The 22,200-nt window shown below is 39.1% G+C and overlaps 1 protein-coding gene across 1 annotated transcript; it reads right to left on the minus strand.

Moving 5' to 3' along the window:
* Positions 1 to 660: 660 nt before the first annotated feature.
* LOC122652373 (glutamine-dependent NAD(+) synthetase-like) lies at positions 661 to 22,200 on the minus strand. Its single transcript, XM_043846089.1, has 14 exons — positions 22,089 to 22,200; positions 20,608 to 20,812; positions 19,490 to 19,795; positions 18,818 to 19,041; positions 15,431 to 15,534; positions 14,632 to 14,766; positions 13,124 to 13,292; positions 8,248 to 8,383; positions 7,621 to 7,759; positions 4,199 to 4,375; positions 3,663 to 3,830; positions 2,621 to 2,716; positions 1,197 to 1,325; positions 661 to 1,098 (listed from the first exon to the last, which is right to left on the minus strand). Exons 2-14 carry the CDS (start codon positions 20,799 to 20,801, stop codon positions 874 to 876), a joined length of 2,202 nt encoding a protein of 733 aa, XP_043702024.1. The 5' UTR covers positions 20,802 to 20,812; positions 22,089 to 22,200; the 3' UTR covers positions 661 to 873.

The following is a 22,200-nucleotide window of genomic DNA, read 5'->3' on the forward strand; positions in this document are numbered from 1 at the left end:
ATAGGTCCACATTCTCTCTCTCTCCAAAACTGGATATTGAAATTCTTGGGACGAACACTTGTGACTCCTACTCATTTCTGATTCTTTGGTAACCTGACGGACGAACTTGCAAGGCAATGAAACTCACAGCAAGCTTGACGGTCAAAATAGGCCAAAAATACATGACTGATCAAACATTGAAAGAGGAATAAAAGACTGATGTTAAAGAGAAGCGTAAAAGCTTCCATGGCCAGTCCTTGAAATTATCACTCTTTTCAGCATTTGTACCATAGCTTGTGAGAATCTCTTTACTTAAAAGCATTTCCACCTTCTCTTTATTGAACAAGTAGGAACCAAAATTGCAGGTGCTTCCATTTCAAGATGGTTGCCAGATTTGAAGAAGTGGTACCTGGGCTTTAGAGAATATGATTGTAATACATTCTCAAAACCCAGGCAGCTGCACTTTTGTTTGCCGATTCAGTACATGTATGCTCCAAGTAGTTGGAACAAAAAAATTTCACTACGGGCCAAGACACAAAAAGTCCAAATAAATGAATTTTATTGATGCTTTATTCCTAGCTTGAAGAACTTGAGTTTTTCACTCTAAAGTCAAATATATCTTGCAAATTTGTATAAAGTGTTTCATTGATCAATATTCCCAGCTTGAAACACTTGAGTTTTCAGAACCTGTCGCACAAATAAATGAATTTTGATCATATTGGATGATACAATCTATAGGGAGAGCCAAGGATTTTTGGCTTTGGCTCTGCAAAGGGGTTTGTCAAATCCTAAAACAGGTCAACAACATGATCAAAAATATTGTTCTTGCATTCCCCTAGCCCATAAAACTGACCCTCTAGCCAAACTGCAACGTCCCAAGCATTGTATTTAGACCTAGAGACCGGTCTTTGGATCACTTGAGCCTGCTGCAATGACCCCCATCCCACCTCCGTGTTCTAGTGTAGGCCCCACTTTGCCGTTATCCTGTGAATTCATAGCAGCCACTTTCTCTTCATCACAGTCATGTACAAGTTCATCGATCTTGCGGAACTGATATGGCCATCGTGCATTATAGAGGAACTGACGAAGATCAAATCGGTTGTCCTCGGGGGAATAACTCTGCACAAACCATATGGTTATTTAGTCTTGAGAAATATTCAACTGAAATGAAGTTTGAGTTGATAAATTTTGCTCTGAGGAGTGAGTAAAGAAGATACCTCAGCATGATAAGAGGGTGTCAAGACAGTCATCTTGTGTCGATTGATCGAGTAGTACTTGAAGAAGTGCTTCACCTTATCAGCTACCTCTGACGGAGTTAATATTCCACCCCATTTGTAGCAGAGATTCTAAAACAAGAGAAAGGATAAGGAAAAAGAAACCAGTGGTTGGCTACATCAAATTCACTATACTTTACAGTCTCACACCAAATCATGGCCCTCTGACTCGTTCACATATTTTAATTGACAAGTGATGAACATCCGAAAATACCATAAAACCAAATACCCAGGAGTTCAGGATGTCTCTCACTATTGTTTGGTTATAGCAAATATATATCATAGAGAAGAGTGAAACTGAAAGAAAAAGCTCAACTTGGCTGAAAGAAGAGTCAGTCATTGAGCATGGCAAATTGAACATAGGACTAAGTAGTGTATTATGGAAATGGAAAAAAGAAGGGTATCGCTAACCTCACAGAAAATAGGGGGATGGAAAATGAAAATTATTTTTCCAACAAGTGATTGGGCTGTAAGGCTTACATTAACTAGTCTGAGATTGTCTGGAAATTTCTCTGTGAGTTCTCTACTCATGGCGCCTTCCAGTTATGTCTTTCTAGACATTTTGAGAAACCTATCATGGACAATTGACTGAAATCAGGACAATGCTCACCAGACACAACCAGGCTTATTCTACATGGTTGACACTATGAGTGGCTTGTTTATACCACCAGAGGAAGTACGGTAGATGGCCTGGGGGGAGGGGGGTGAAGCTTGTCTCAAGCCTATTTAGAACCACATAACTGGAGACGTATAGCTACGGAGCCATAAAAAGCTTCTACAGAAATTAGGGAGATCAGTTTTGAGTAAATGGTTAAGAGAAAAAAATTCACTTACCAAATCATTTCTGACTGAGGTCATTGCAAAATTCACTAATATACTTCGTATAATGGGTCAACTAAATTTCAATTTTCAAATAAAAATTTCAGATTACAGGGTCAAGTTGGATATTCCATAGTCAACCCTAGGTTGGAGGAGGGAAAAAATCAAGGCGACCCCTAGGAGTCCAGATGCCCTTTGCCGGACGGATGCCTTGACAACTATGGGGCACTCACAGCTAAAAGAGTTCAGTGACGATATGGGGCGGGGGGGAAAGAATCCAATCACATGAACATTGACGGTAATGAGGAATACACCCGAATCAACCTTTACATTGCACTCAGCTTAAGTGTTATTACAAGTTGGGAACTTGAGATCAGACACCGATGAGCAAACCCCTGGATATTTCAACAGCAAACAATTCCAGACTGTGCTTCATCGATTCGCCGGTCCAGACCAATGGGCTTTCCCACTAAAGGTAGAAGGCAAGGCTCTAATTATAGTAGAGCTTTTCTTAGTCTCCACAAACATATTAGAATTATAAGACTAACCTGAAACATTGACACAGGACCACAGCGGAAAATCTTACGCAACCTTCCATAGACTGAGAGCTCCTCGTATGTCATTCCCATATCCACTTCATCCAACTGTAACAAAGAAAAGAGATGAACAGATATATATCACCTGACAGTTTGCAATCACACCCACTTGAATTCACTAGAATTAGGCATACCGGATAATTGAATCTAGGAAATGTTGTTTAAGTCAAAAGGGCATGTAGGATGTAAGTTACCGAAAGGACATAATACAAAAGGTTTACAGCTTAATACATGAAGGGGGTGCAAACACATTGATTGGGCACTATTTGAGGAAGATAAGAAATCAAGGGTACCTGGAAAGGACACTCAATAGACAGCATAACAAGGGTTTAGTGCTACAAGTCTAAGACATACAGGGGTGCGATCCATTCACTAGGTACCTTCCACAAGATCATCAGGCCAAACATGATCTGATTTGATAAATCAATCAAGGAACTTGCAATACAATGGTGTGGCTATGACACTCGCACACTGAGTCCCACTGCTTTACATTGTTGGGCCCACTGTATTTGGTGGCTGAATCAACAGTTAAGTTACGACTGTCGTAGTGCTAGTATTTTTCATTCTCATCAGCCAATCTATTTCTTATGCATGATCGCATATATAAGAAAACGTGCCAACAGACGACGATGTATTATGTAGGTTCAACACATTAAGATTTTGCCCAGTTCGAGTTGGACCCACTGTAGTGGATCCCACCTCCTGTATGTACACCAAACAACTTGCATGCAGTAAGTAGACCACACAAAGAATTCCAATGGATACTAAGGGATTTCTGAGCATAAGAGAATATTCTAGGAGACTACTCAAACCAAGGGAACAGAAGAAGAGAAGAGAAGAGAAATGTAAATATTACTAAAGAACAAAAAAATTTGGATAGGATACACATGTGCACAGCCTAAACAGAAAGTTTCTGGATTTTGGAATCATTCAACCCTGGCTATAAAGGTGAAGGTAGTTTGTCAAGTCGATACATTCATAGGGTATGCAATACCTGGCTGTAATTGGAACGTATAGGCTCCAGTTCAGCAGTTGGAGGAGCTGCTTCTATTTCTGCCAAAGATGAGTAGCCAAGATGGGAGGCAGCCCATCGTAGAAAGGCTCGAAGATCCTGCTTACTAATACTTCCAATAGGATTTATATCTGCAGAGCTGCAATCATACTGCAACAGAAAAGGCGCAACTGAATGATCACATACAAAAATGCTAGGTTCACTAACTCGAAAAGAAAATAGCTATTCCATTGGATCTCTGGGGATTCTTTTACAGTAACCCATAAACAACTCAGTTAAGCCACCATGAGGGTAGCTGACTTGACCCAACTGAGAAATAAGTTAGAAGCAAAGCAGATTGTAAAACTAAATCAAGTAACTGAAAGTCGAGCCCTTGTTGACCCAAGTTGATAAGGAGTTCAAGTTAATGGGGTAAATGAGCTCACCAAAATCCAAATATAATTTGTCCAGCGCTCAAAAACATACTATATCTAGTGTCCATAAGTCAACTTCAATAGATTGGAAAATTCGGATCGTACCTTTGTTAAGTATCCCCGCAATCCTTCATCAACATTGGAGCTACCCAACACTAGATAAAATCCAGCCTTATTGTGAACCCAAGGCAGAAGTGATGCTAACATGAAGGCTAGCACCATTCGAATCCGAGCTTGAATGTTTTGTAACCCTAAGTTCTCAGTACTAGAACCCCCATCTACCTGTGCACCAAGAGAGAGATATGATATGAATCAATACATATTGATGAACATATTATGGTTACAGACAAGTTTATAATTCAATGAATATCAACACTAGTTAAAAGAATAGAACACACCCACTCTACTTTATTTGGACAAGGGTTCAACCAAAAAGATTATTACTGCCATTGAGCTGGATGGACTAAAACATATGAAGCTACACTAGTTGCATATAAAAATTTGGGGGGAAGGGGAGGGGAGTGTGAAACATAACAAAATAAATATAAGGACTTTGTCCCATAGAGGAAGGCCTAAAGGGTAAGTGAAACCACAAGTTATGACAACATGGCCACTTAGAATTCACATGTGGACAAGTGTCTCGCAAAGAAAGTTTTAAAATACTGGATCTTTCTGACCAAATTGTGGAATGCAGTGGAAATCAAATTTAAACACATCAAAATTTTGGAGAGCTTCAGTGACTGAATTGTGGAGTAGAGTGAATTTTTTTTTTTTAAAAGCCAAATTTGAAAAGCTCCTAAATTATGGAGCATTTTTGGAGAACCAAATTTACACAGATGGTATGGTTGTAATTTCAATAATTCTTGGGAATATTTCGGGCAAGAAAAACATAAAATTGGATCTAATGCGATCAACTGAATTGGCCAATGGATTGAAATATTCTAATATACTATGCGAGTTTTGTTTGTTTTTCTCCTTCAGAAATTAAAAATGGAGAGACAAATTTTGACTGACTGATTGGAATTCCCAATGTTGTGGAACCTTTAATTATTATTATTATTCTTTTTTTTTTTTTTTTTGGGGGGGGGGAGAGGTTGGATTTCCTCTGCAGTGCTTATAGATGAGTGAGTTTCTATGATGGTCTCATATTCACAAAAGCACAATAAGTAGAATTACAACCCTATGATGCGAGAAATTTGGGAGTCTAGCTTTACTGTGATTCGGCACTAAAATCTGCAAACTAGGGATATTACATTGAAATACGGGCCCTTCATGCAGTTTTGGCATCAAACATTGAACCCAACAAAACTTGAGGGGATGACAAATTCACCTAGGAAGACCTTCCTCGGTGGGCCATTTATCGGACCTTTTTCCTTTAAGATATCTATTCCATGCAGTAAGCACAACATTTTTGTAACAATTAAAACAACAAAAGGATGAATCCATCATGGTAAGCTGATATATATGAAATTCATGATAGACAGCACATGAGTAGCTGTTTAAAACAGGGTAAACTCAATTGTTTAACTAATAAGAAGTCCTATATTTATATCGATAAAAGTCACTTTCGACCTTCCGCTTACACTTTTAACACCTTCAACACAAATTTTATCAGTCTTTCTGTGAGCTGTCCATTGATCTTTGTTACATGTGGCTAAATCATCTCAGTTGACTTCCCTCCATCTTGCCCCTTATTGGTGCTAGCCCTAAGTTCCATTGAATGTGTTTATTTTTATTCCATTTTTTTTAAAAGTTTAACACCTAATGTCACTCATTCTCAAAGGTGCACTGACCAGTTTGTTACATGTGACCAAATCATCTAAATCAACCCAAATCCATCTTGTCACCTAGTGGTGCCCGATCTAAATCCTTAAAAGCATTAATTTTTTAATCATATATATCAATTTTTCTATCTCAGAGAACTCACTTCAGTTTTCAACTGAGATACAATAACACAAAAAATCCTTGAATAAGAGTTCCAAAGTGGAAGATGTAAGAAGATTTCGACAATATTAAGTGTCAAATAGTTTCCTTGAAACATACGAACTGGGTAACTGGTAATATGTACCTGTGGGAGAAACTCTTCAAAGAGCTTCAATCCTTAAACTAATTGATGAAAAACTTTCTGCCACCTTCAGAACTTATACCTTCCTTTCTTTCAAAGGTGTATCCCCTTATCAGAAGTTGAGACAATGTCTCTTTATGAATGCTTCACCAGAACATTATTTTATCTCACTTGTCACACATCTTTTTCTTTATATATAATAAATCAGTCTTTGACTCATTCATTCATAAAATTCAATAATTTTTCCTCGATAATTATTTTTCTTTGCAGCTTATACAAAAACTGGAAACAATCAGCTCCAAGCAGGGAATATGTTTGCTTGGTTGGGAGACTTGAATCACTGGTATTTGCAAAAAATATCAGTTATTACAAAGTATATGGTTGTCTTTGAAAACGGCCATACCCCAAAGCCAATATATTTCAAACTTCAGGTATTGTGATGCTACAAATAAAAAATTTATATCCCAACTAAACGCAATTAAATTTTCTTTTGAGGGTGGAGGTGGGGGAGGGGAAGCAGGAAGCAGAAACCTGTGAAAAGGAACATTTTAAAAAATTTAACTACCAAAATTACTATGCATAATATAATATTAAATTTATTATATGCTTTAGGCAAAAGGTTAACTGCTTCATCGACCAGCTAAAAGGGTCCGTGGTCTAGAGCAATACACCATGTAAATGGAACTCCCTATATAAGAAGTGCCTGAAATGTCCTCAGACTCATGATTGTATCCCATCCAACTCCCCAAACAGTTGTTGCGCCGTCGATCAGTGAGCCCTCGCCCTATACTTTATGCTGCAATTATTTAGCCTAACTAAAATTGAAAACTGCAACACAAATATGATGAACATATGTTGGAAGGTTAAGATTATTTAATTATAGTTTATGATGTAGAACCCTAAGGTTGTCTTCAAGGAGTGGGTTTAAGTCTCAACTAGCCTTAGGCTTGATGGTAGAAGAGAAAGAAAGATTGCTGCTTTGGATATTGGCAGCATAAGCAGTGAAGATAAAACACAGTTTAGGGTGAAACTAGGAGTAATATTGTAACCACACATATTACTTTGCAAACCCTACTTAAATGACATAAAAATAAACACAAAATGAGTAGTCAAGTGGACCTGAACAGAAAAAAATCCAAATCTGGTCTACAGCAAGTATGCCCAGCTAGTTTAACTAGTTAAGCTTTTATTCTTGTTCTTTCTTTTGCTAGACTTTGGACCCTCATCAGTTAATCCTACTCATGGTTTATGATAATGCTACAAGCCTACGATTATTTCTAGGCCTGGCCCACCAATTGAAAATTTCTAATCAATGAGTTGGCAGGCCATGTGTGCCAAATTGATGCTAGACAAAAATTCCCAATCAATTAAAAATGGAAGAAACCTTCTTTCAATTTAACAATAGATCTCACAGAAAACTAGATCCCAAGCCAATGCAGGAATTTAGATTATTGACTTTTACCTTATAGCGTGGACGCTTTCCTGTAAGTTTTTCGAACAAGGAGAGCAAAGAAGAAATGACACTATCTATAGAAACATCAAGGTGCCATGACCCAATCTCATCTGCTAGAGTCTTTGCCCGTAACCTTGTGGCATCTGAACTGCAGGCCATCCGAAGCAAACATGTTAAAAACTTGAATGTGAGGGCAAAATATGTAAATTTGAGTCTAAGCCTCAAGAGCTTTTTAAAACACATATATCTTCTTTTTTTTTTTGGTAAAATTTAAAACACATATATCAAAGAACCTGGAAAATAGAAGTTATCCTATTATTGATACTAAAATATGAAAATTTGCATAGAGATGAATCAACATAATGTCAATGCACTAGAGAAGAACATGCTCAAAACCTGAATGTGAGGGCAAATAAAAAAACACATTACTTAAATTGATAAATCTAAAAAGAAATGTATGACGGTAAAAACAAATTACCTACTAAAACTGTTTTCAAAAAAAAAAAAAAAAAAACTAGAGAAAGGAGACATCCTCTGTCATCAATTTGTCCAAATAGAACTTCTGCCACGAGATATTAGCAAACTGTGTCAAAATAAATTAATGCAAGAATCCCTAATTCTGGTACATGTTACCACCTGTTTTCAGACCCCATGAATACTGTATAGAATATACGCTTAGCAAATTCTTTACTGTCTGTTGGGAACTGTCCATCAGTGTATTGACCAATTCGTATCGCATCAGCTTTTACTTGTTCATCCCCATTTGCAATTTCTGCATGTACACACGGCATCAAGAAGTAAACAAAATGGAAAGAGGAAAAAGAGGATATCCAAGAGGACTAATGTTTTGAGTGAGAAGTAGTAAATACCACAAAGCTACTTTACCCTACTAAATCGTATACTTGTCTGGAACTTGGTGCCATAAACTTTTTCATGTTGGTAATCCTAATCAAAACTTAGTTGTGTTTTTAGGGCAGTTTTGGCCGCAAAACCTGTTTCAAAGTATTGCCGGCACAATTTGAGTTCCCTAAGACCTGATCCAAGGAGTACCAAATTGTACATGGCTCATATAGCAGGGTCTACTTCTGGGTCACTTGGAACTGACCCATTGACACTGTAGCATTAGGAAGCACATAGTCCTCATTTAGCAGCAAGTTGTGTTAGGAGTCTAATGGTTTCCACTAGAGGTGCAAATTTGGCCATATTGGACCTGTCCCGCCCTGAGCCTGAACAGGGCCTGGGCTGAGATACCCTGACCCTGAGGGCGGGTCAGGACTGGAAATTTCTGGCCCTGAGTCAGGGCCGGGCCAGTCCAGGGTTGAGGCCTTGGGCTGAGCCCGGCCCGACCCTGTCTTCTTCTTCTTCTTCTTCTTCTCCCTGGCCTGGCCCATCCCCTGCATCTCCCTTCCCCTTCCCCATGGTCAGGGCTAATCAGGGTCAGCCCCGCCCGACCCCGAGGGCAGGTCAGGGTTGGATTGGGAGCACCAGGAGAGCCGGCCGGACCCGTCCCCCGCCCCCAGAGTGTGGGGCTCTCACAGAGCTTTGTTTGGGAGCTTTGCTCCCACCCTGTGGAGCCTTTTTCTTCATCTACCACTACACCCGGGTAATTGACTCAGGGGCCACGGATCACACATGACCGTAGGTCTCGCTTTTTAACTCCTACTCCGCTTTGTTCGGGAAAGATAAGGTAAAAATTGGCCGATGGTTCCCTTTCTTCCATCTCGGGTAAGGGAGATGTCCAAGTTACTCCACTTATCCCTTTGAAGTCTGCTCTTTCATGTTCCCAACTTTGCCACTAATCTTCTTTCCATTAGCCAATCGACTAAATCTTTGAACCGCTTTGTCACATTTTTTCCTACCCATTGTCTTTTTCAGGATTTGGTGACGAAGAGTGAGCGACGCGGATGACGTGAAACCGATGGATTATATGTTTCGACACTCAGCTTTCCCTGCGGACGATAGCTCAATCTTATGTGTGTGGGGCAATATGGCGGACGCATACGGAGGACATTTTGCTTGCACCGGCGTTTGGGACATCCTTCCTTTTCATTATGAGAAAAATGTTGCCACATTTATTTACCTCTTTTCCTTGTCAATCATGTTTTTCATTGTGAACCTTGCTTTTTGCAAAAAGTTGTAAGACATTTATCCATCTTCTAGCAATAGATCTATTTCACCTTTTCACATTGTTCATACTCGATGTTTGGGGCCCTTCCTCGTTACTTTACGTGGCTTCCGCTACTTTGTCTCCTTTATTGATGACTTCTCTCGAGTTACTTGGGTTTATCTCTTGAAACAAAAGAGTGATGTCTATGTTGCATTTAAAAACTTTTATGAGTTGGTTTACACTCGCCAAACTCGTATTCGATTGTCCGTTCGATAAAGGTGGAGAGTATATGTATGGTGGTTTGGAGTCCTTTTTTCTCGACCGTGGCATTATCCACTGTGGCTTGTGTTGATACCCTCAACAAAATGGGGTTTCGAAAGAAAAACCGCCACCTCATTGGAAGTAGCCCGGCTCTTTGGTTTACAATGCATGTTCCAAAACCTTTTGGTCCGATGCCTTACTCACGCAGTCTTTCTTATCAATCATATGCCCTCCAGTTGTCTTGAACTTCAAAGTACCTCTTGGGTCTTACCCTTACTTTCTTCTTCTTTTTCACTCCCCACGGGTCTTTGGTTGCATCTCGCTATGTCCATCTTAGCAAATCTGCCCACACTAAATTGGATCCTAAGTCCTCGGTGCATCTTTCTTGGGTATTCCTCTACCTCTAAAGGCTACACATGTTATCACCCTCCTACCCGTCGGTGGCTTCTCTCCAAAGATGTTTCTTTCTTTGAACATCTCCGTATTTTCTCATCTCTTCGTGGGAGGTCGTGGTAGTGAGGTTGAAGAGGCTCCGAGTTTCTATCATTTCCTTCCCCATTTCCTTCCTCTCTCTCGTCCCTATTTCCCATTTCAAATTGACAAGGGAAAGAAAAGGTCCGAGGATACCGTTGTTGAGGGGAGTCTCCGAGCGCAGAGGTGAACAGAGAGCAGGGGAGCTACTTGTGTATACAAAGGACAAGAGAAATCCTCCTTCATGGCTCCCTATACGTAAGACCCGCCAAAATCCTCCTTCGTCTCCTCATCCCCGAGACAGTATACCTTCCTCTACTCCTACACCCTCGTACTTAGATCTTCCTATTGCTCACCGCAAAGGAACTCGAGCTTGTACTAATCCCATTGCCAAGTTTGTCTCCTATGATTCTCGTCTCCCCACGGATTGCTTTCAAGGGCTATCTCCTCCATCTCTATTCCTAAGAATGTAGTAGAGGCCATGGCTGATCCAAAATGGAGAGAAGCAATGAATACGAGATGGTGGCCCTTGAGAAGAACCACACTTGGGATCTTGTTGAACTCCCAAAGGGAGAGTTCCGTTGGATGCAGATGGGTATTCACAACAAGTTCAAGTCCGATGGCATCTGAGAGAGATATAAGGCAAGATCGCTAAGGGCTATACCTGTGTATGGCATTGATTATCGTGAAACCTTTCGCTCTCCAAAGCCAAGCATAACTCCATTCGGTACTCTCTCAATGGCTGCAACCTTGATTGGCCATTATACCAACTTGATGTAAAGAATGCTTTCTTACATGGTGACTTAGAAGAAGAAGTCTACATGCACTCTCCCCCGGGTTCAAGCATCCTAGTGGCAATGGAAAAGTGTGTCGCTCAGAAAGCGCTTTATGGCCTTAAACAATCTCCTAAGGCTTGGTTTGAGAGGTTTAGGCAAGCTATTCTTGCACGGATACATCCAAAGTCAAGCTAATCACACTTTGTTTATACAAAGGAAGGGCAACACTATTACCTCTTATTGTATATGTTGATGACATTGTGGTCACGTAGAACAAATAAACCGAAATCACAAAGCTTAAACTTTACTTGGCTCGCAGTTTGAGATCAAAGATCTTGGTCCATTGAAGTATTTTTCCGGGATTGAAGTTTCAAGATCCAAGCAAGGGATCGTTGTTTGTCGAGGAAGTTTGTCCTGATCTACTTACAGAGACAGTGGTACTTAGGGTGTAAACCAACCTCTCTCCTATTGATCGAATCACAAACTAGGAGAAGATTGTGGTGAGCCCCTTGTAGATGCTGAAAAATATCGAGATTAGTAGGCAAGCTAATCTATCTTTCCCTTACCCGACCGGACATAGCCTATGTCAGGCGTGGTAAGTCGGGCTTTATGCATGCACCCAAAATGGGACATCTTGATGCAGCAGTATAGGATCCTCGATACTTAAAGTCATGCCCTGGAAAAGGTCTTCTTCTCTAGAAATGGTCACTGAGGATCAAGCATACACCGATGCCGATGGCCGGATCTATTTTCGATCGAAGATCCACTTCGGATATCGTACTTTTTGTTGGTGGGAATTTGTTACTTGAGAAGTAAGAAGCAACCTGTGGTGGCTAGGTCAAGGCCGAGGCGTAATTTAGAGCTATAGGCTCACTGAGTGTGGAAGTCTTGTGGTCAAGAGACTTGTTCAGAATTGGGATTTGAGACTCAAACCTATGAGTTTATATTGTGACAACAAGGCAGCTATAAGTATTGCCCACAACCCAAAGGCAACATGATAGGACCAAGCATGTTGAGGTTGATAGACATTTTATCAAGGAAAAGATTGAGTCAAAGACCATCTCAGACTCTTTGTGAAGACGAATGAACAAGTGGCCGACATCTTCACCAAAGGACTTAGCACTCATCACTTTGATCGCTTATTGAACAAGTCGGGTATGTATGACATATACCACCCAAACTTAAGGGGGAGTGTTAAGAATAGGAGTTTAAGGGTATTCTTGTATATAACCACATGTATTTTATGTTTCTTCCGTTATTTGTATAAGGCCAGGGCCCCTCGTGTAATTAGTTATTCTTTTTCAATATAAGGAAGTTTGTCTCTAGTTTGAGAAAAATGAGATTAAACACAACCGTATGTGCTCTTCTCTTTCCCTCTCGTTTCCTTCTTCTCCTTCCTCTCTAAAACTGAACATTTTTAGGCCCTGAGTCAGGGCCAGACCGGGCCTGGGCCCAGCTAAGGGGGACTCAGGATTGTGCTGGGTTTTTAAAAGCCAGGCCCAACCCTGTTGCAGCCCTAGTTTCCACGAGGACATATCCCAGAGAAAAAGACTGAGTTGAAAGTTCTAACTTCTCTAACTATTAGATACCATTCCTGTAGAATGTTTAGACAAGGGCAGACAGGCCTATAAGGCCATAAGGTTAGTTCTAGGATCTGATTAATGTAAACATTTTCTGTGCTCAATTCTTGATCAGAACCAGATGACCATGACAACCCACAATTAAAGGGTCACTAGGGAGGTTTCTTACCATCTTCCATTCAAGGCAAGCATTTCTCATAAAAGAAACAGAAAATGCAGACTATAAATCAATTAATGATTTGATTCAAATCAAAACAGGCGAGTGATCCCAGAAGTTAATAGTGGAACAATAATGCCTTAGAGTTCGTATAACTGACCTCTTACAACAAGCTGGCACATGCAGCCAACTATAGCAGCTACAGAAGAACTATCTGCTCCACCAGAAAGAGGAAGCAAAAATCCAGAAGCTCCACTTCTTCGTAAATAGTCCCACAACCAGCAACCAGGTCCAAAAGCTATTTCCTCCTCTGGAGAATGATACCTAATCTGCAATAGAATAAATGATTAATTGGCAAAGAAGACTGGAAAAGTCCGCAAACTAATAGATGAGTGACACAATAAATAAAAATCATCTTTATCAGCTAGAAATGACAAGAACTCTATCTACTGCCAAAAAAATCTCTTGCTGAAAATAGGTCGGTTGGGGGGGGGGGCCCTAATGCTTACAATGGCCAAGAGCTATGTAAGATCTCACAGTTGCAGATGCAGACTTTTAAGGTTCAGTAAATCGTGCACAATTATGTTCAATCCTCTACTCCACCATAAGGGTTATTTCCAAGTTTCAGTACTCCAATGCGGCGGTTTCCTTGTTTCAGAACCATGTCATGTCTTACAAATAGGAGTTTCTGTAGAGTTCTTTAGATCTATTGTCCACATTCATCCATAGTTGTCAAGGCGGTAAGGCGACCCAAGACGGTGGAGGGGTGTCTAAGCGATTAGGCGACAAGACGCCTGTCTAGGTGTTGCCTAGGCGACCAAGGCGCCCAAGTGTTATTTTTTATTTCCCCTCTTTTCTAACATTCTTTAGTATGCTACAATATGTACCTTATATCATAAAAAACCAGCATTAAGCCACATCAAGTCATCAAAAATCAACATTAGTCATCAAAATCAATATTAAGCCACATCAAATCATAAAAAGTCAACATATCCGAAATTTTGAGTATTTCGGATATTTTGGTGTGACTGAAACACCGAAATGAAATGAGATTTTAAACCTTGTGCATAATGATATACAGGTTGGGTGGACGAGGTGGTTAATTATGAAGTTATTTAGTTTCCAAAGTAGTGGAGCCTTTTCTTGACTCTGGAGAATGGTGGGGCAGAACAGAATCATGGATAGAGGAATGAAAGGAGCAAGTGCATCTAGTGGATGTTTGGATAAGTATGTATTTGCCTCCTTTGGTTCGGAGCGTGCTTAAAGCTACAGGTCTTTGTTTTGCCCTGCTTTATATGCGAAAAGGTTCAACTCCCAAATCAGTTCACAAAAGTCCTATTTAAGTACATACTCTAAGGAAGGAAGAAGAGACAATCTACACAAAGGTGAAGAAAGAATAGCAAGATGAACCAAAAGAGGCTGCAAAATGCAAAGGCATTACAACATTGATCATTAGCATTAGAAATGGGATTATAAAACATCCCATCGCTGAACCCAAGGTTCTCTTGAAAGTTGAAACATGATAAAGCAACTGTCATTGTCACTTTCATCATCTTGAAGAAAATCTATATCAACCACCTCTGAAATGAAGGGATAAAAGGGAATACAAATAGTATACGACTGAAGTTAAACTTCCCTTGCACAGTCAAAAGGTTGAGGAGAACTGACCTTAAGTGGACTGGAAAGGGACATTTGGAGGTTGAAAGACTGACAGAGCTTGAAAGGTGCCTTCACTGCTGAGACCTTCGATGTGCAACTTGCTTGCTGTTGAAAACTACTGATCGATCCCCTAAGACTAGCCACCTGCCATTCAGCAATCAAAGGAACCAGAATTTAAAATCTTAACGTATGATATGTATATAAAAAAAAAAAACAGAGTTGAGTTTAGAAGCCACAAATTTAAGAATAAAACGTCCCAACGTTTGGTGGATGATAAAGTATGAATGTGCTTTGACAGATTTTCCTACAGGTTACAATTCAAATGTGACTCACAACACATAAAAGCACATGGGAAAGATCTTATCCAACATTTGGGGGTGAAGAGTTAAAATGTTTAAAACGCTTTATGTTGGTTGTGCGAACACAAAACATAGGAGAGGGGGCAACATAAAGCAGGTGAACTGAAGATTACAGCTGGATAACCATGTCAACTACCCCAAGGATATAACATTTTCTTATCTTATTATCATCTAAAATAATCTTCTTGTGCTGGAAGGAATATTTTGTACAGTAACACTTCATGTAGAAATTTCACATTCCCAGAACACGCCATGCAAGTAGAATGAAGCCATCTGTATGGAATAAAATCATATACATCCTTCAAATGATTTGCATATCATTCATGCTTCAACTTAATGAACTTCAAAACTGATATGATACCATTTATTAGGATTTACAAGAAGACATGGTTCCTCAGTCTCCATTACAACTACAAAACAAGAATAAGAATGTGAAAATTACATCTTACAGCATCTAGGTCAACTTGAGCTACCAAAACCTCGACATCCTTTAGAGAAAACTGCGATCCTTGAGCAACCACATCTCCATTAATCGCAATGCAACAGCATCCATCTGTCATAAATAAAATTTTGAACCAGTGTCACCACTGAAAAAGTAAATAATGATAATGTTATCATATATTGAAAATTTAATATTACAGTTATCCAATCATTCACCAACCAAAAAAAATAAAGTTAAAAAAAAAACAGAAGATAATCATATTGTACGCAATTCAAGAATAACAAATTACATAATAAAACAATTGCAATCCTATGTCAGTGTAACGCAAATTGGAAAGAGGAGAAAAGAGATATGAAAACCAAATACACGAAAATATCTGGACACTCAAACAAACAACTCTTAAGGAGAAAATATTAAATCAAGCATTCTTTTTTCTTTTTGGAGAGAAGAATTTCTATTTCCAAAAACAAGAAAACAGATTAAATCTACAGGCCCAGCTTTCCTCAGAGAAAACTGAGGTGATGCTGAGACACAACCATGCACACAGAAACCTTTTTCATGTACATACGTGAAAATAGTGACCCCCGCTCAATTTATCTCTCCATAAACACGGACAAACATGGACAAAGAAAGCATGAAAGAAACGGCCTTAAGCCTGCAGCTACCTATGCATACAGAAACCTCTTTCATGTACATAAGTGAAAATAGTGAGCCCCGCTCAATTTGTCTCTCCATAAACACGGACAAACATGGACAAAGAAAGCATGAAAGAAATAGCCTTAAGCCTGCAGCTACCTAAGAATCAGAATAGATCTTCCCTAGCTTAATTCCCCTACCAGCAAAATCTCAAGCCCTTCTTCTATCTGCATGCACAGACCTGACTAGAGCAAATACCCGCCCCCAAAGGTTTAGTCCTTGACAATACTTCCATACCTTCACCTCTTAACAGAATCTGTAAGGGACCAATCTGAGGTTCAAGCTACTCAGCCTGTGTCTGGAGGTTCTAAATAGCATTATTTGATGAGTAGCGGTAAAAGAGGCAAGGTGCATCATCGAGCAATTTTTGAGTTCTTAAAAGGCAAAGATCCTATCTAACAACCAAACAAGGAATCCTCTGCTCTAACCCCCCTTCCTTTTGGGATGGTTTTTTTCTTTGGGGAGGGGGGAGAGAGAGAGAGAGAGAGAGAGAGAGTATGTAATGATGAACCTGCTGACAATCCTGCTTACAGAAATCCAGAACCAATTGCATACATAAAACTGGTATACAATTTTCAACTGCACAAGGTAGATAATAACCTAATGCATTCATTAAAAGAACGTCCCAGAGCATGAGGCTCCTGCTACTGCAGGGTCTGGGAGGGGCAAATGTACACAGCCTTACCCTCGCTTCGAGGAGAGGCTGTTGCCATGTTTTGAATCCTCAACCTAATGGTTGCAATACCTCAACTTAACGGTTGCACCAAGGCTCGCCCACTAATCTAATGCATTCATTATTTGCACGGATGTTCTCTTTAATTATCTAATCCACAAGCTTAAGCTATTAGGTGGAGAAAACCCATTTGATATATGAAGTCATCCAAGGTCCCATAGTTAGTTAATGCGGGATTATCCCTGACAGCTGCATTCATTATTTGAATCCAGAAATGAATGCAAATTGTTGACTTACAAGATGACATTAAGAACTCCAAATGTAATCATGGAAGAAAAACCTACAATCTATAAAGTTAGAAGAGCACAGACTCGTAATAATACATGTCACAGATTATGTTTTACGCATGTTCAGGCAATGGATAAACACCACATTCCAAAAAAAGAGAAACAAAGATGCATCCAGTTTCGAAGGATCTGACATGCATTCCAATATCCACATTGGGTATTGTTCAACATGGATACTAATAGGTAGAATGAAGGGTCCCTGTATCAAAGTAAGGAAGTCAACGTGCTACTCTCTTCAATATTTCCAATCATTTTGGAAAAAAAATAGAAAGGGTAGATCCTAAAAAAACAGAAGATGCAAGAAAGACTTAAAAAACAAACAGCATAACTAATGTAGAAATAGGGCACTATTAACCTATCCTACAGTAGGGATCACTAGGCTGTCCAACAATAACTTTCAGCGGTAGCAACAGGCCTTCAAATGCTTCTCAGGAATAGGTTGAATTAAAAAAATAAAACAGAACAAAAGGATAAACATAATATAGAGAAGAAAGAAAGAAAGGATAGGGATGGGTCTCTCACCCACCGCCTTTCATCGTACCTGTCTCTCACAGCCATTGCACAAAGCAACATTCAGTTTTCATTCATCTAAAATCGCTCGAGGCTGAAATAGTCACATCTTTATTTATAATATTGCAAGTATAAAGTGAAAAAGGAATTACAAGCGTGGTCTGAAGAGGGCCGCCCAAATAGTGACTAGATTCTTTCCCTTATCACTTAGAAACCCAAAAAAACTAAAACTAAGTTCTAGTTACAATTAAATAGGAAACTAAATATTTGCTTAACAAAATAAACTTAACACAGAAATCTTATCTTCAATTGCTCCACGCAAGGCTAATGGGTCCCACAAGGTCTATTAAAAGATCATCATATCTTGGATTTAATCTCCCATGCCAAGCTGTCCATGGGCCCCACATAATACCTCTCAAAGCCTTCTATGCAAGCAACAAACACTCCCACAAAAGCCTCCATGCATATAACAAGCTTGCCCCATGAAATATGATAAATATCTTCCCAGCCTACACCAGTACAGGCTGTCTCCCACAGCAATTCTGGACTGGTTTTGGAGCCTCAACAAACAACATCAGATCTCAACGAACCTCAGCTTGAATAAAACCTCATACCTTCAAGGCCCAAGGTAGCCCCACAGATCAACATGAAAACTCTTTCTTATCATCCACAACATCAGCTCTCTGTCTCTCTCTCTCTCTCTCATACAAAAGCTTGTGACCTGGCTCTTACACTGCACCAATGCTACTGGATTCAACTCAAAAGCAAAAGCAGGGAATGCTAATAATTTGATTATCTTACAATGGAATTAAGCTGTAAAATGACAGATTTGTCTGATAATGGCCGGGGAATAAAAAGAAGAGAAAAAGGAAAGGACCTTGCATAAAAGTAAAATAAACTTTTAATAATAGAAATAAGGGAAAGAGAACACTACCTGGGTGCATGCGGTGTGCTGCCCCTGCTCCCAGACACGGGCACAAAATGACCGCTGTGCCCCCAGAAATTTCTGCATTTCCATGGGGGTGCGGTGGTCATTTTGCGTGCGCCCCTGTGTCTGGGCACAGGGGCAGCGCACCGCACGCGCCCAGATAGTGTTCTTTCTCCCTAGAAATAATATGAATTAGAGTTTCATGTTCAAGTTCTTTTTAAATAAAGGCATGCATTTTACCATAATAAAGACGGCCACCATCACATCCTTGGTGATTACTGTACATGTAAACCCCTCCACGGGTATGGGTGGCACCTATAAAAGCACGAAGACGGAGATCAAGCTTTCTTAATTGGTGGTGGCTTCCGCTTGCATTCATGAACACTTCCACACCATTCAGTGCAAGCTGAGCATGTGGAGGTACAGGTGTAAAAAGCTCTTCACAGACTTCAGCAGCAACAGCTCTAATGAGAATATAGGCAGTTAAGAATAAGCTTACTATGATATATAGTTTATTAGATAGAACAACAACGCCAGTCCCAGAAAAAAATTAAAAAGTAAATAAATAAATCTTCATGAAAAATTTCTACTACTCCAACAACATATATAAGAATCTCAACCAGGAAGATTAATCAGGGCAAAGGCTCCATAAACAACAAACTCTGAACATATTTGTAGTAGTTCTGTAGAATAATTCTCATATATATACTTCCTCTAAGAATTATCTATAAGAAACAACAAGTGATATCTTGAAAAAAAAAATTCTGTAGAAACTTTTAATTCAAGGATCATTTTAGACACTTTTTTTCCTTTTAATATTAGAGAAGAACAAATGCAACAGCTAGAGTAAATACAAAGAGTTAGGCAATTTTCCAAATCAACAGGAAAGATACAACTGATGTTGGCTCTTACGTGTCTAGAAATTGAATGTATCCATAACCAAAAGGTACAGACTGCTGAAACAAAGCCTCAGAAATGTCTTTTGGGAGCTCAAAGTCAACAAGCTGGTCTTCTTGTTTCCATGCAGTAAACCATCTGAGTTCCCTGTAATTGCCATCATTTGCAAGCCACATCTTTGGGCGGATCATGAGTATTCTTCCGTTTAAACAAAGAACTTGACAGTTGTAGCGCTCAGATCCTTTAATGATGGGCATACCGATGCTGCATAATATACCTCTAGTATAATCACCAACTAAAATATCTTTCAAGCACTCCCACCTGCACATACATATGAAGTACAAAATTAACACTACCAATCTTGTGAGATCTCTGCCATTAAGCAAATCCAAAATCAGTACTCTCAATCAAGGGGATAAGAAATAGGTGATGCACAGAGTGAGAAACAACAGAACCATTAAAAAAATGTATATCAATTGGATGGAAATCTCAGCAACATGACAGAAAATTGAAATAAAACCATTTCTAAGATCATCCAAATTAACACCTCTAGAACATGAGGTACAAGTTTGTCTATTAACCCCTTATTCCATATCCTTTACCATTTTTCTCTCAATGGTTGTATAAAAGAAATTTCTGAGGACAGAGTTCAGTTTTGAGTTTTATTAGTGTGTAACTGTATACCTATACCTTTCATGCTCATGCAAAAGTACAAGTTAAAGTATACTCTTATGTCCTCAGAATTCAATTTTGCACCAACCCCATAAAGCATTGCAAGGGATAATTACAAGTTAAAATAGATATCTAGTTCCAATAATTCAATTATGCATCAGCTCAAGATAGGATTGCAAGGCATCCCCACATTGGTGAGCTTACCTATTTTCCCACTAGCATTTTAATAAACCATATTAATCCAAACTTAACATTAGTAATAGGTAGTAAGAAGAAAATCAAAGGAAAGGCGCAGCTGAACAGGAAAAGGATCAACTGATGAACAATCAGTATTGAAGTCTGAGTCTCTGTCTTAATTAGAAAACCTAAACTTCCCATTTTTATTCTCCTGCCACATTTTTAATCAGAGTCCAAATCCAACACAGATAGAAAAGGGGAGGCAACAATACAGTAAAACTTACGCATGAGTTACAGTATCAAGCTCCAAGAAATGGTCTTCACAGCCATAGCCAGTAATCTCAAGCTCCGGCCCAAGCCTTATTACTGCCCCTGCTTCTTTAGCTCTCTCAATTGACTCCTTGATGTTCCGCAAATTGCAATCGAAATCCATGGCCCATTGGTTCAAGTTACAGGTCGCCACCTTCAGCAACCTCATCGTTTATTGATCTGCATACAAACATTTCACATTTTCAGCAACATCATGGCAGATAACTAGAAATATGTTTCCTCTCTTATAATAATCTAGATTCAACAAAAGAAACAACCATTGAGCACAACTCAAATAGAACTACAAAATGGATATGTCATAAATCAAAATATGACAATAATGATGGCAGTAACAGTGGTGATCTTTTTCCTATATTATTATTAAAGGCCGTACCCAGTGCACAAGGCTCCCGCATTTAGCAGGGTTTGGGAAGGGTCAAATGTACGGAGCCTTACCCCTATTTCCAAAGAGGCTGTTTCCAGGACTTGAACCCATGACCAAGTGCTCAGCAAGTGAGCACTTGACTAACGCGCCAAGCACGACCTCCTTTTCCTTTATTATTATTATTATTATTTTTTTTTTGGGGGTGGGGGGGGGGGAGAGGAGGAGACGGGCAAGATTCTTTTATAAAGGCAACCAGTTACAATGTATATGCTATTAAAAAAAACTAACAAAGGCCATCAACCTCCTTGTCTGGCCAGCTCATCCACTAAGGTATTTGGTTATTTAAGAATCAAAAGCAAACTAAGACATAACTATCCAAATACATTCATGGTAGAATTATCAAAATAATACAACAAGTTCTAAATTTCAAATGCAACAGCTCTAATTAGAATTATCAAAATAATACAAGAAGTTCTAAATTTCAAATGCAAGCAAGCATTGAACTTGTGAGAATTCTAGATCCTAAACTAAGATATAACTATCTAAAAGAAACTGACCAAACTAAAATAGTCGTTTTGAGGCTATGAGATCGAAGAAACACCATAGAGGCTGAAACAAGACTCCAGATTAACAGCAAATTGGTGACCTTAACATAAGCTTCATCCTTGTTTTATTTAGTATATTGGACTCATTGGAAATCAAATTGATACAAAAGTCTACATCCTCAACCAAGGGATCACACCAAACTTGGTTAATTGTTATTGCCACTTACTGTTTCACTATTCCTTGGATGTAAAAGAACATAGTGAAAGATAAGGCAAATACTATAAAGATTATGGGAAGCATTCCTTGAAGTTATTAATTAATTGAAAAATTAAATCAAATGGATGGCAGACGTTTGGATTAGAGACAACCCAGAAGATACTAAAATCATTTGATTCACTCTGAGCCGTCAGCAAGACTAGTTGATCATTCAAAATAGAAGAAACCCAATTAGAAAACAATCGAGGTTCATTGCATATAAGAAAAATTAAACAAAATAAAAAACAAAAATCAATGAGATTTTATCACCTTCTTGTCTCTACAAGGACTTCCTTTCCGATAGAGAAGTTTAGTGAGAAAATAATGAAAGTTAACAGAAGAGGTCTTGGAAGAAGCTATGAACACCAAATAGTGAAGGATC

Source organism: Telopea speciosissima, chromosome 2 (genome assembly GCF_018873765.1).
Source record: "Telopea speciosissima isolate NSW1024214 ecotype Mountain lineage chromosome 2, Tspe_v1, whole genome shotgun sequence".
Lineage (NCBI taxonomy): Eukaryota > Viridiplantae > Streptophyta > Magnoliopsida > Proteales > Proteaceae > Telopea > Telopea speciosissima.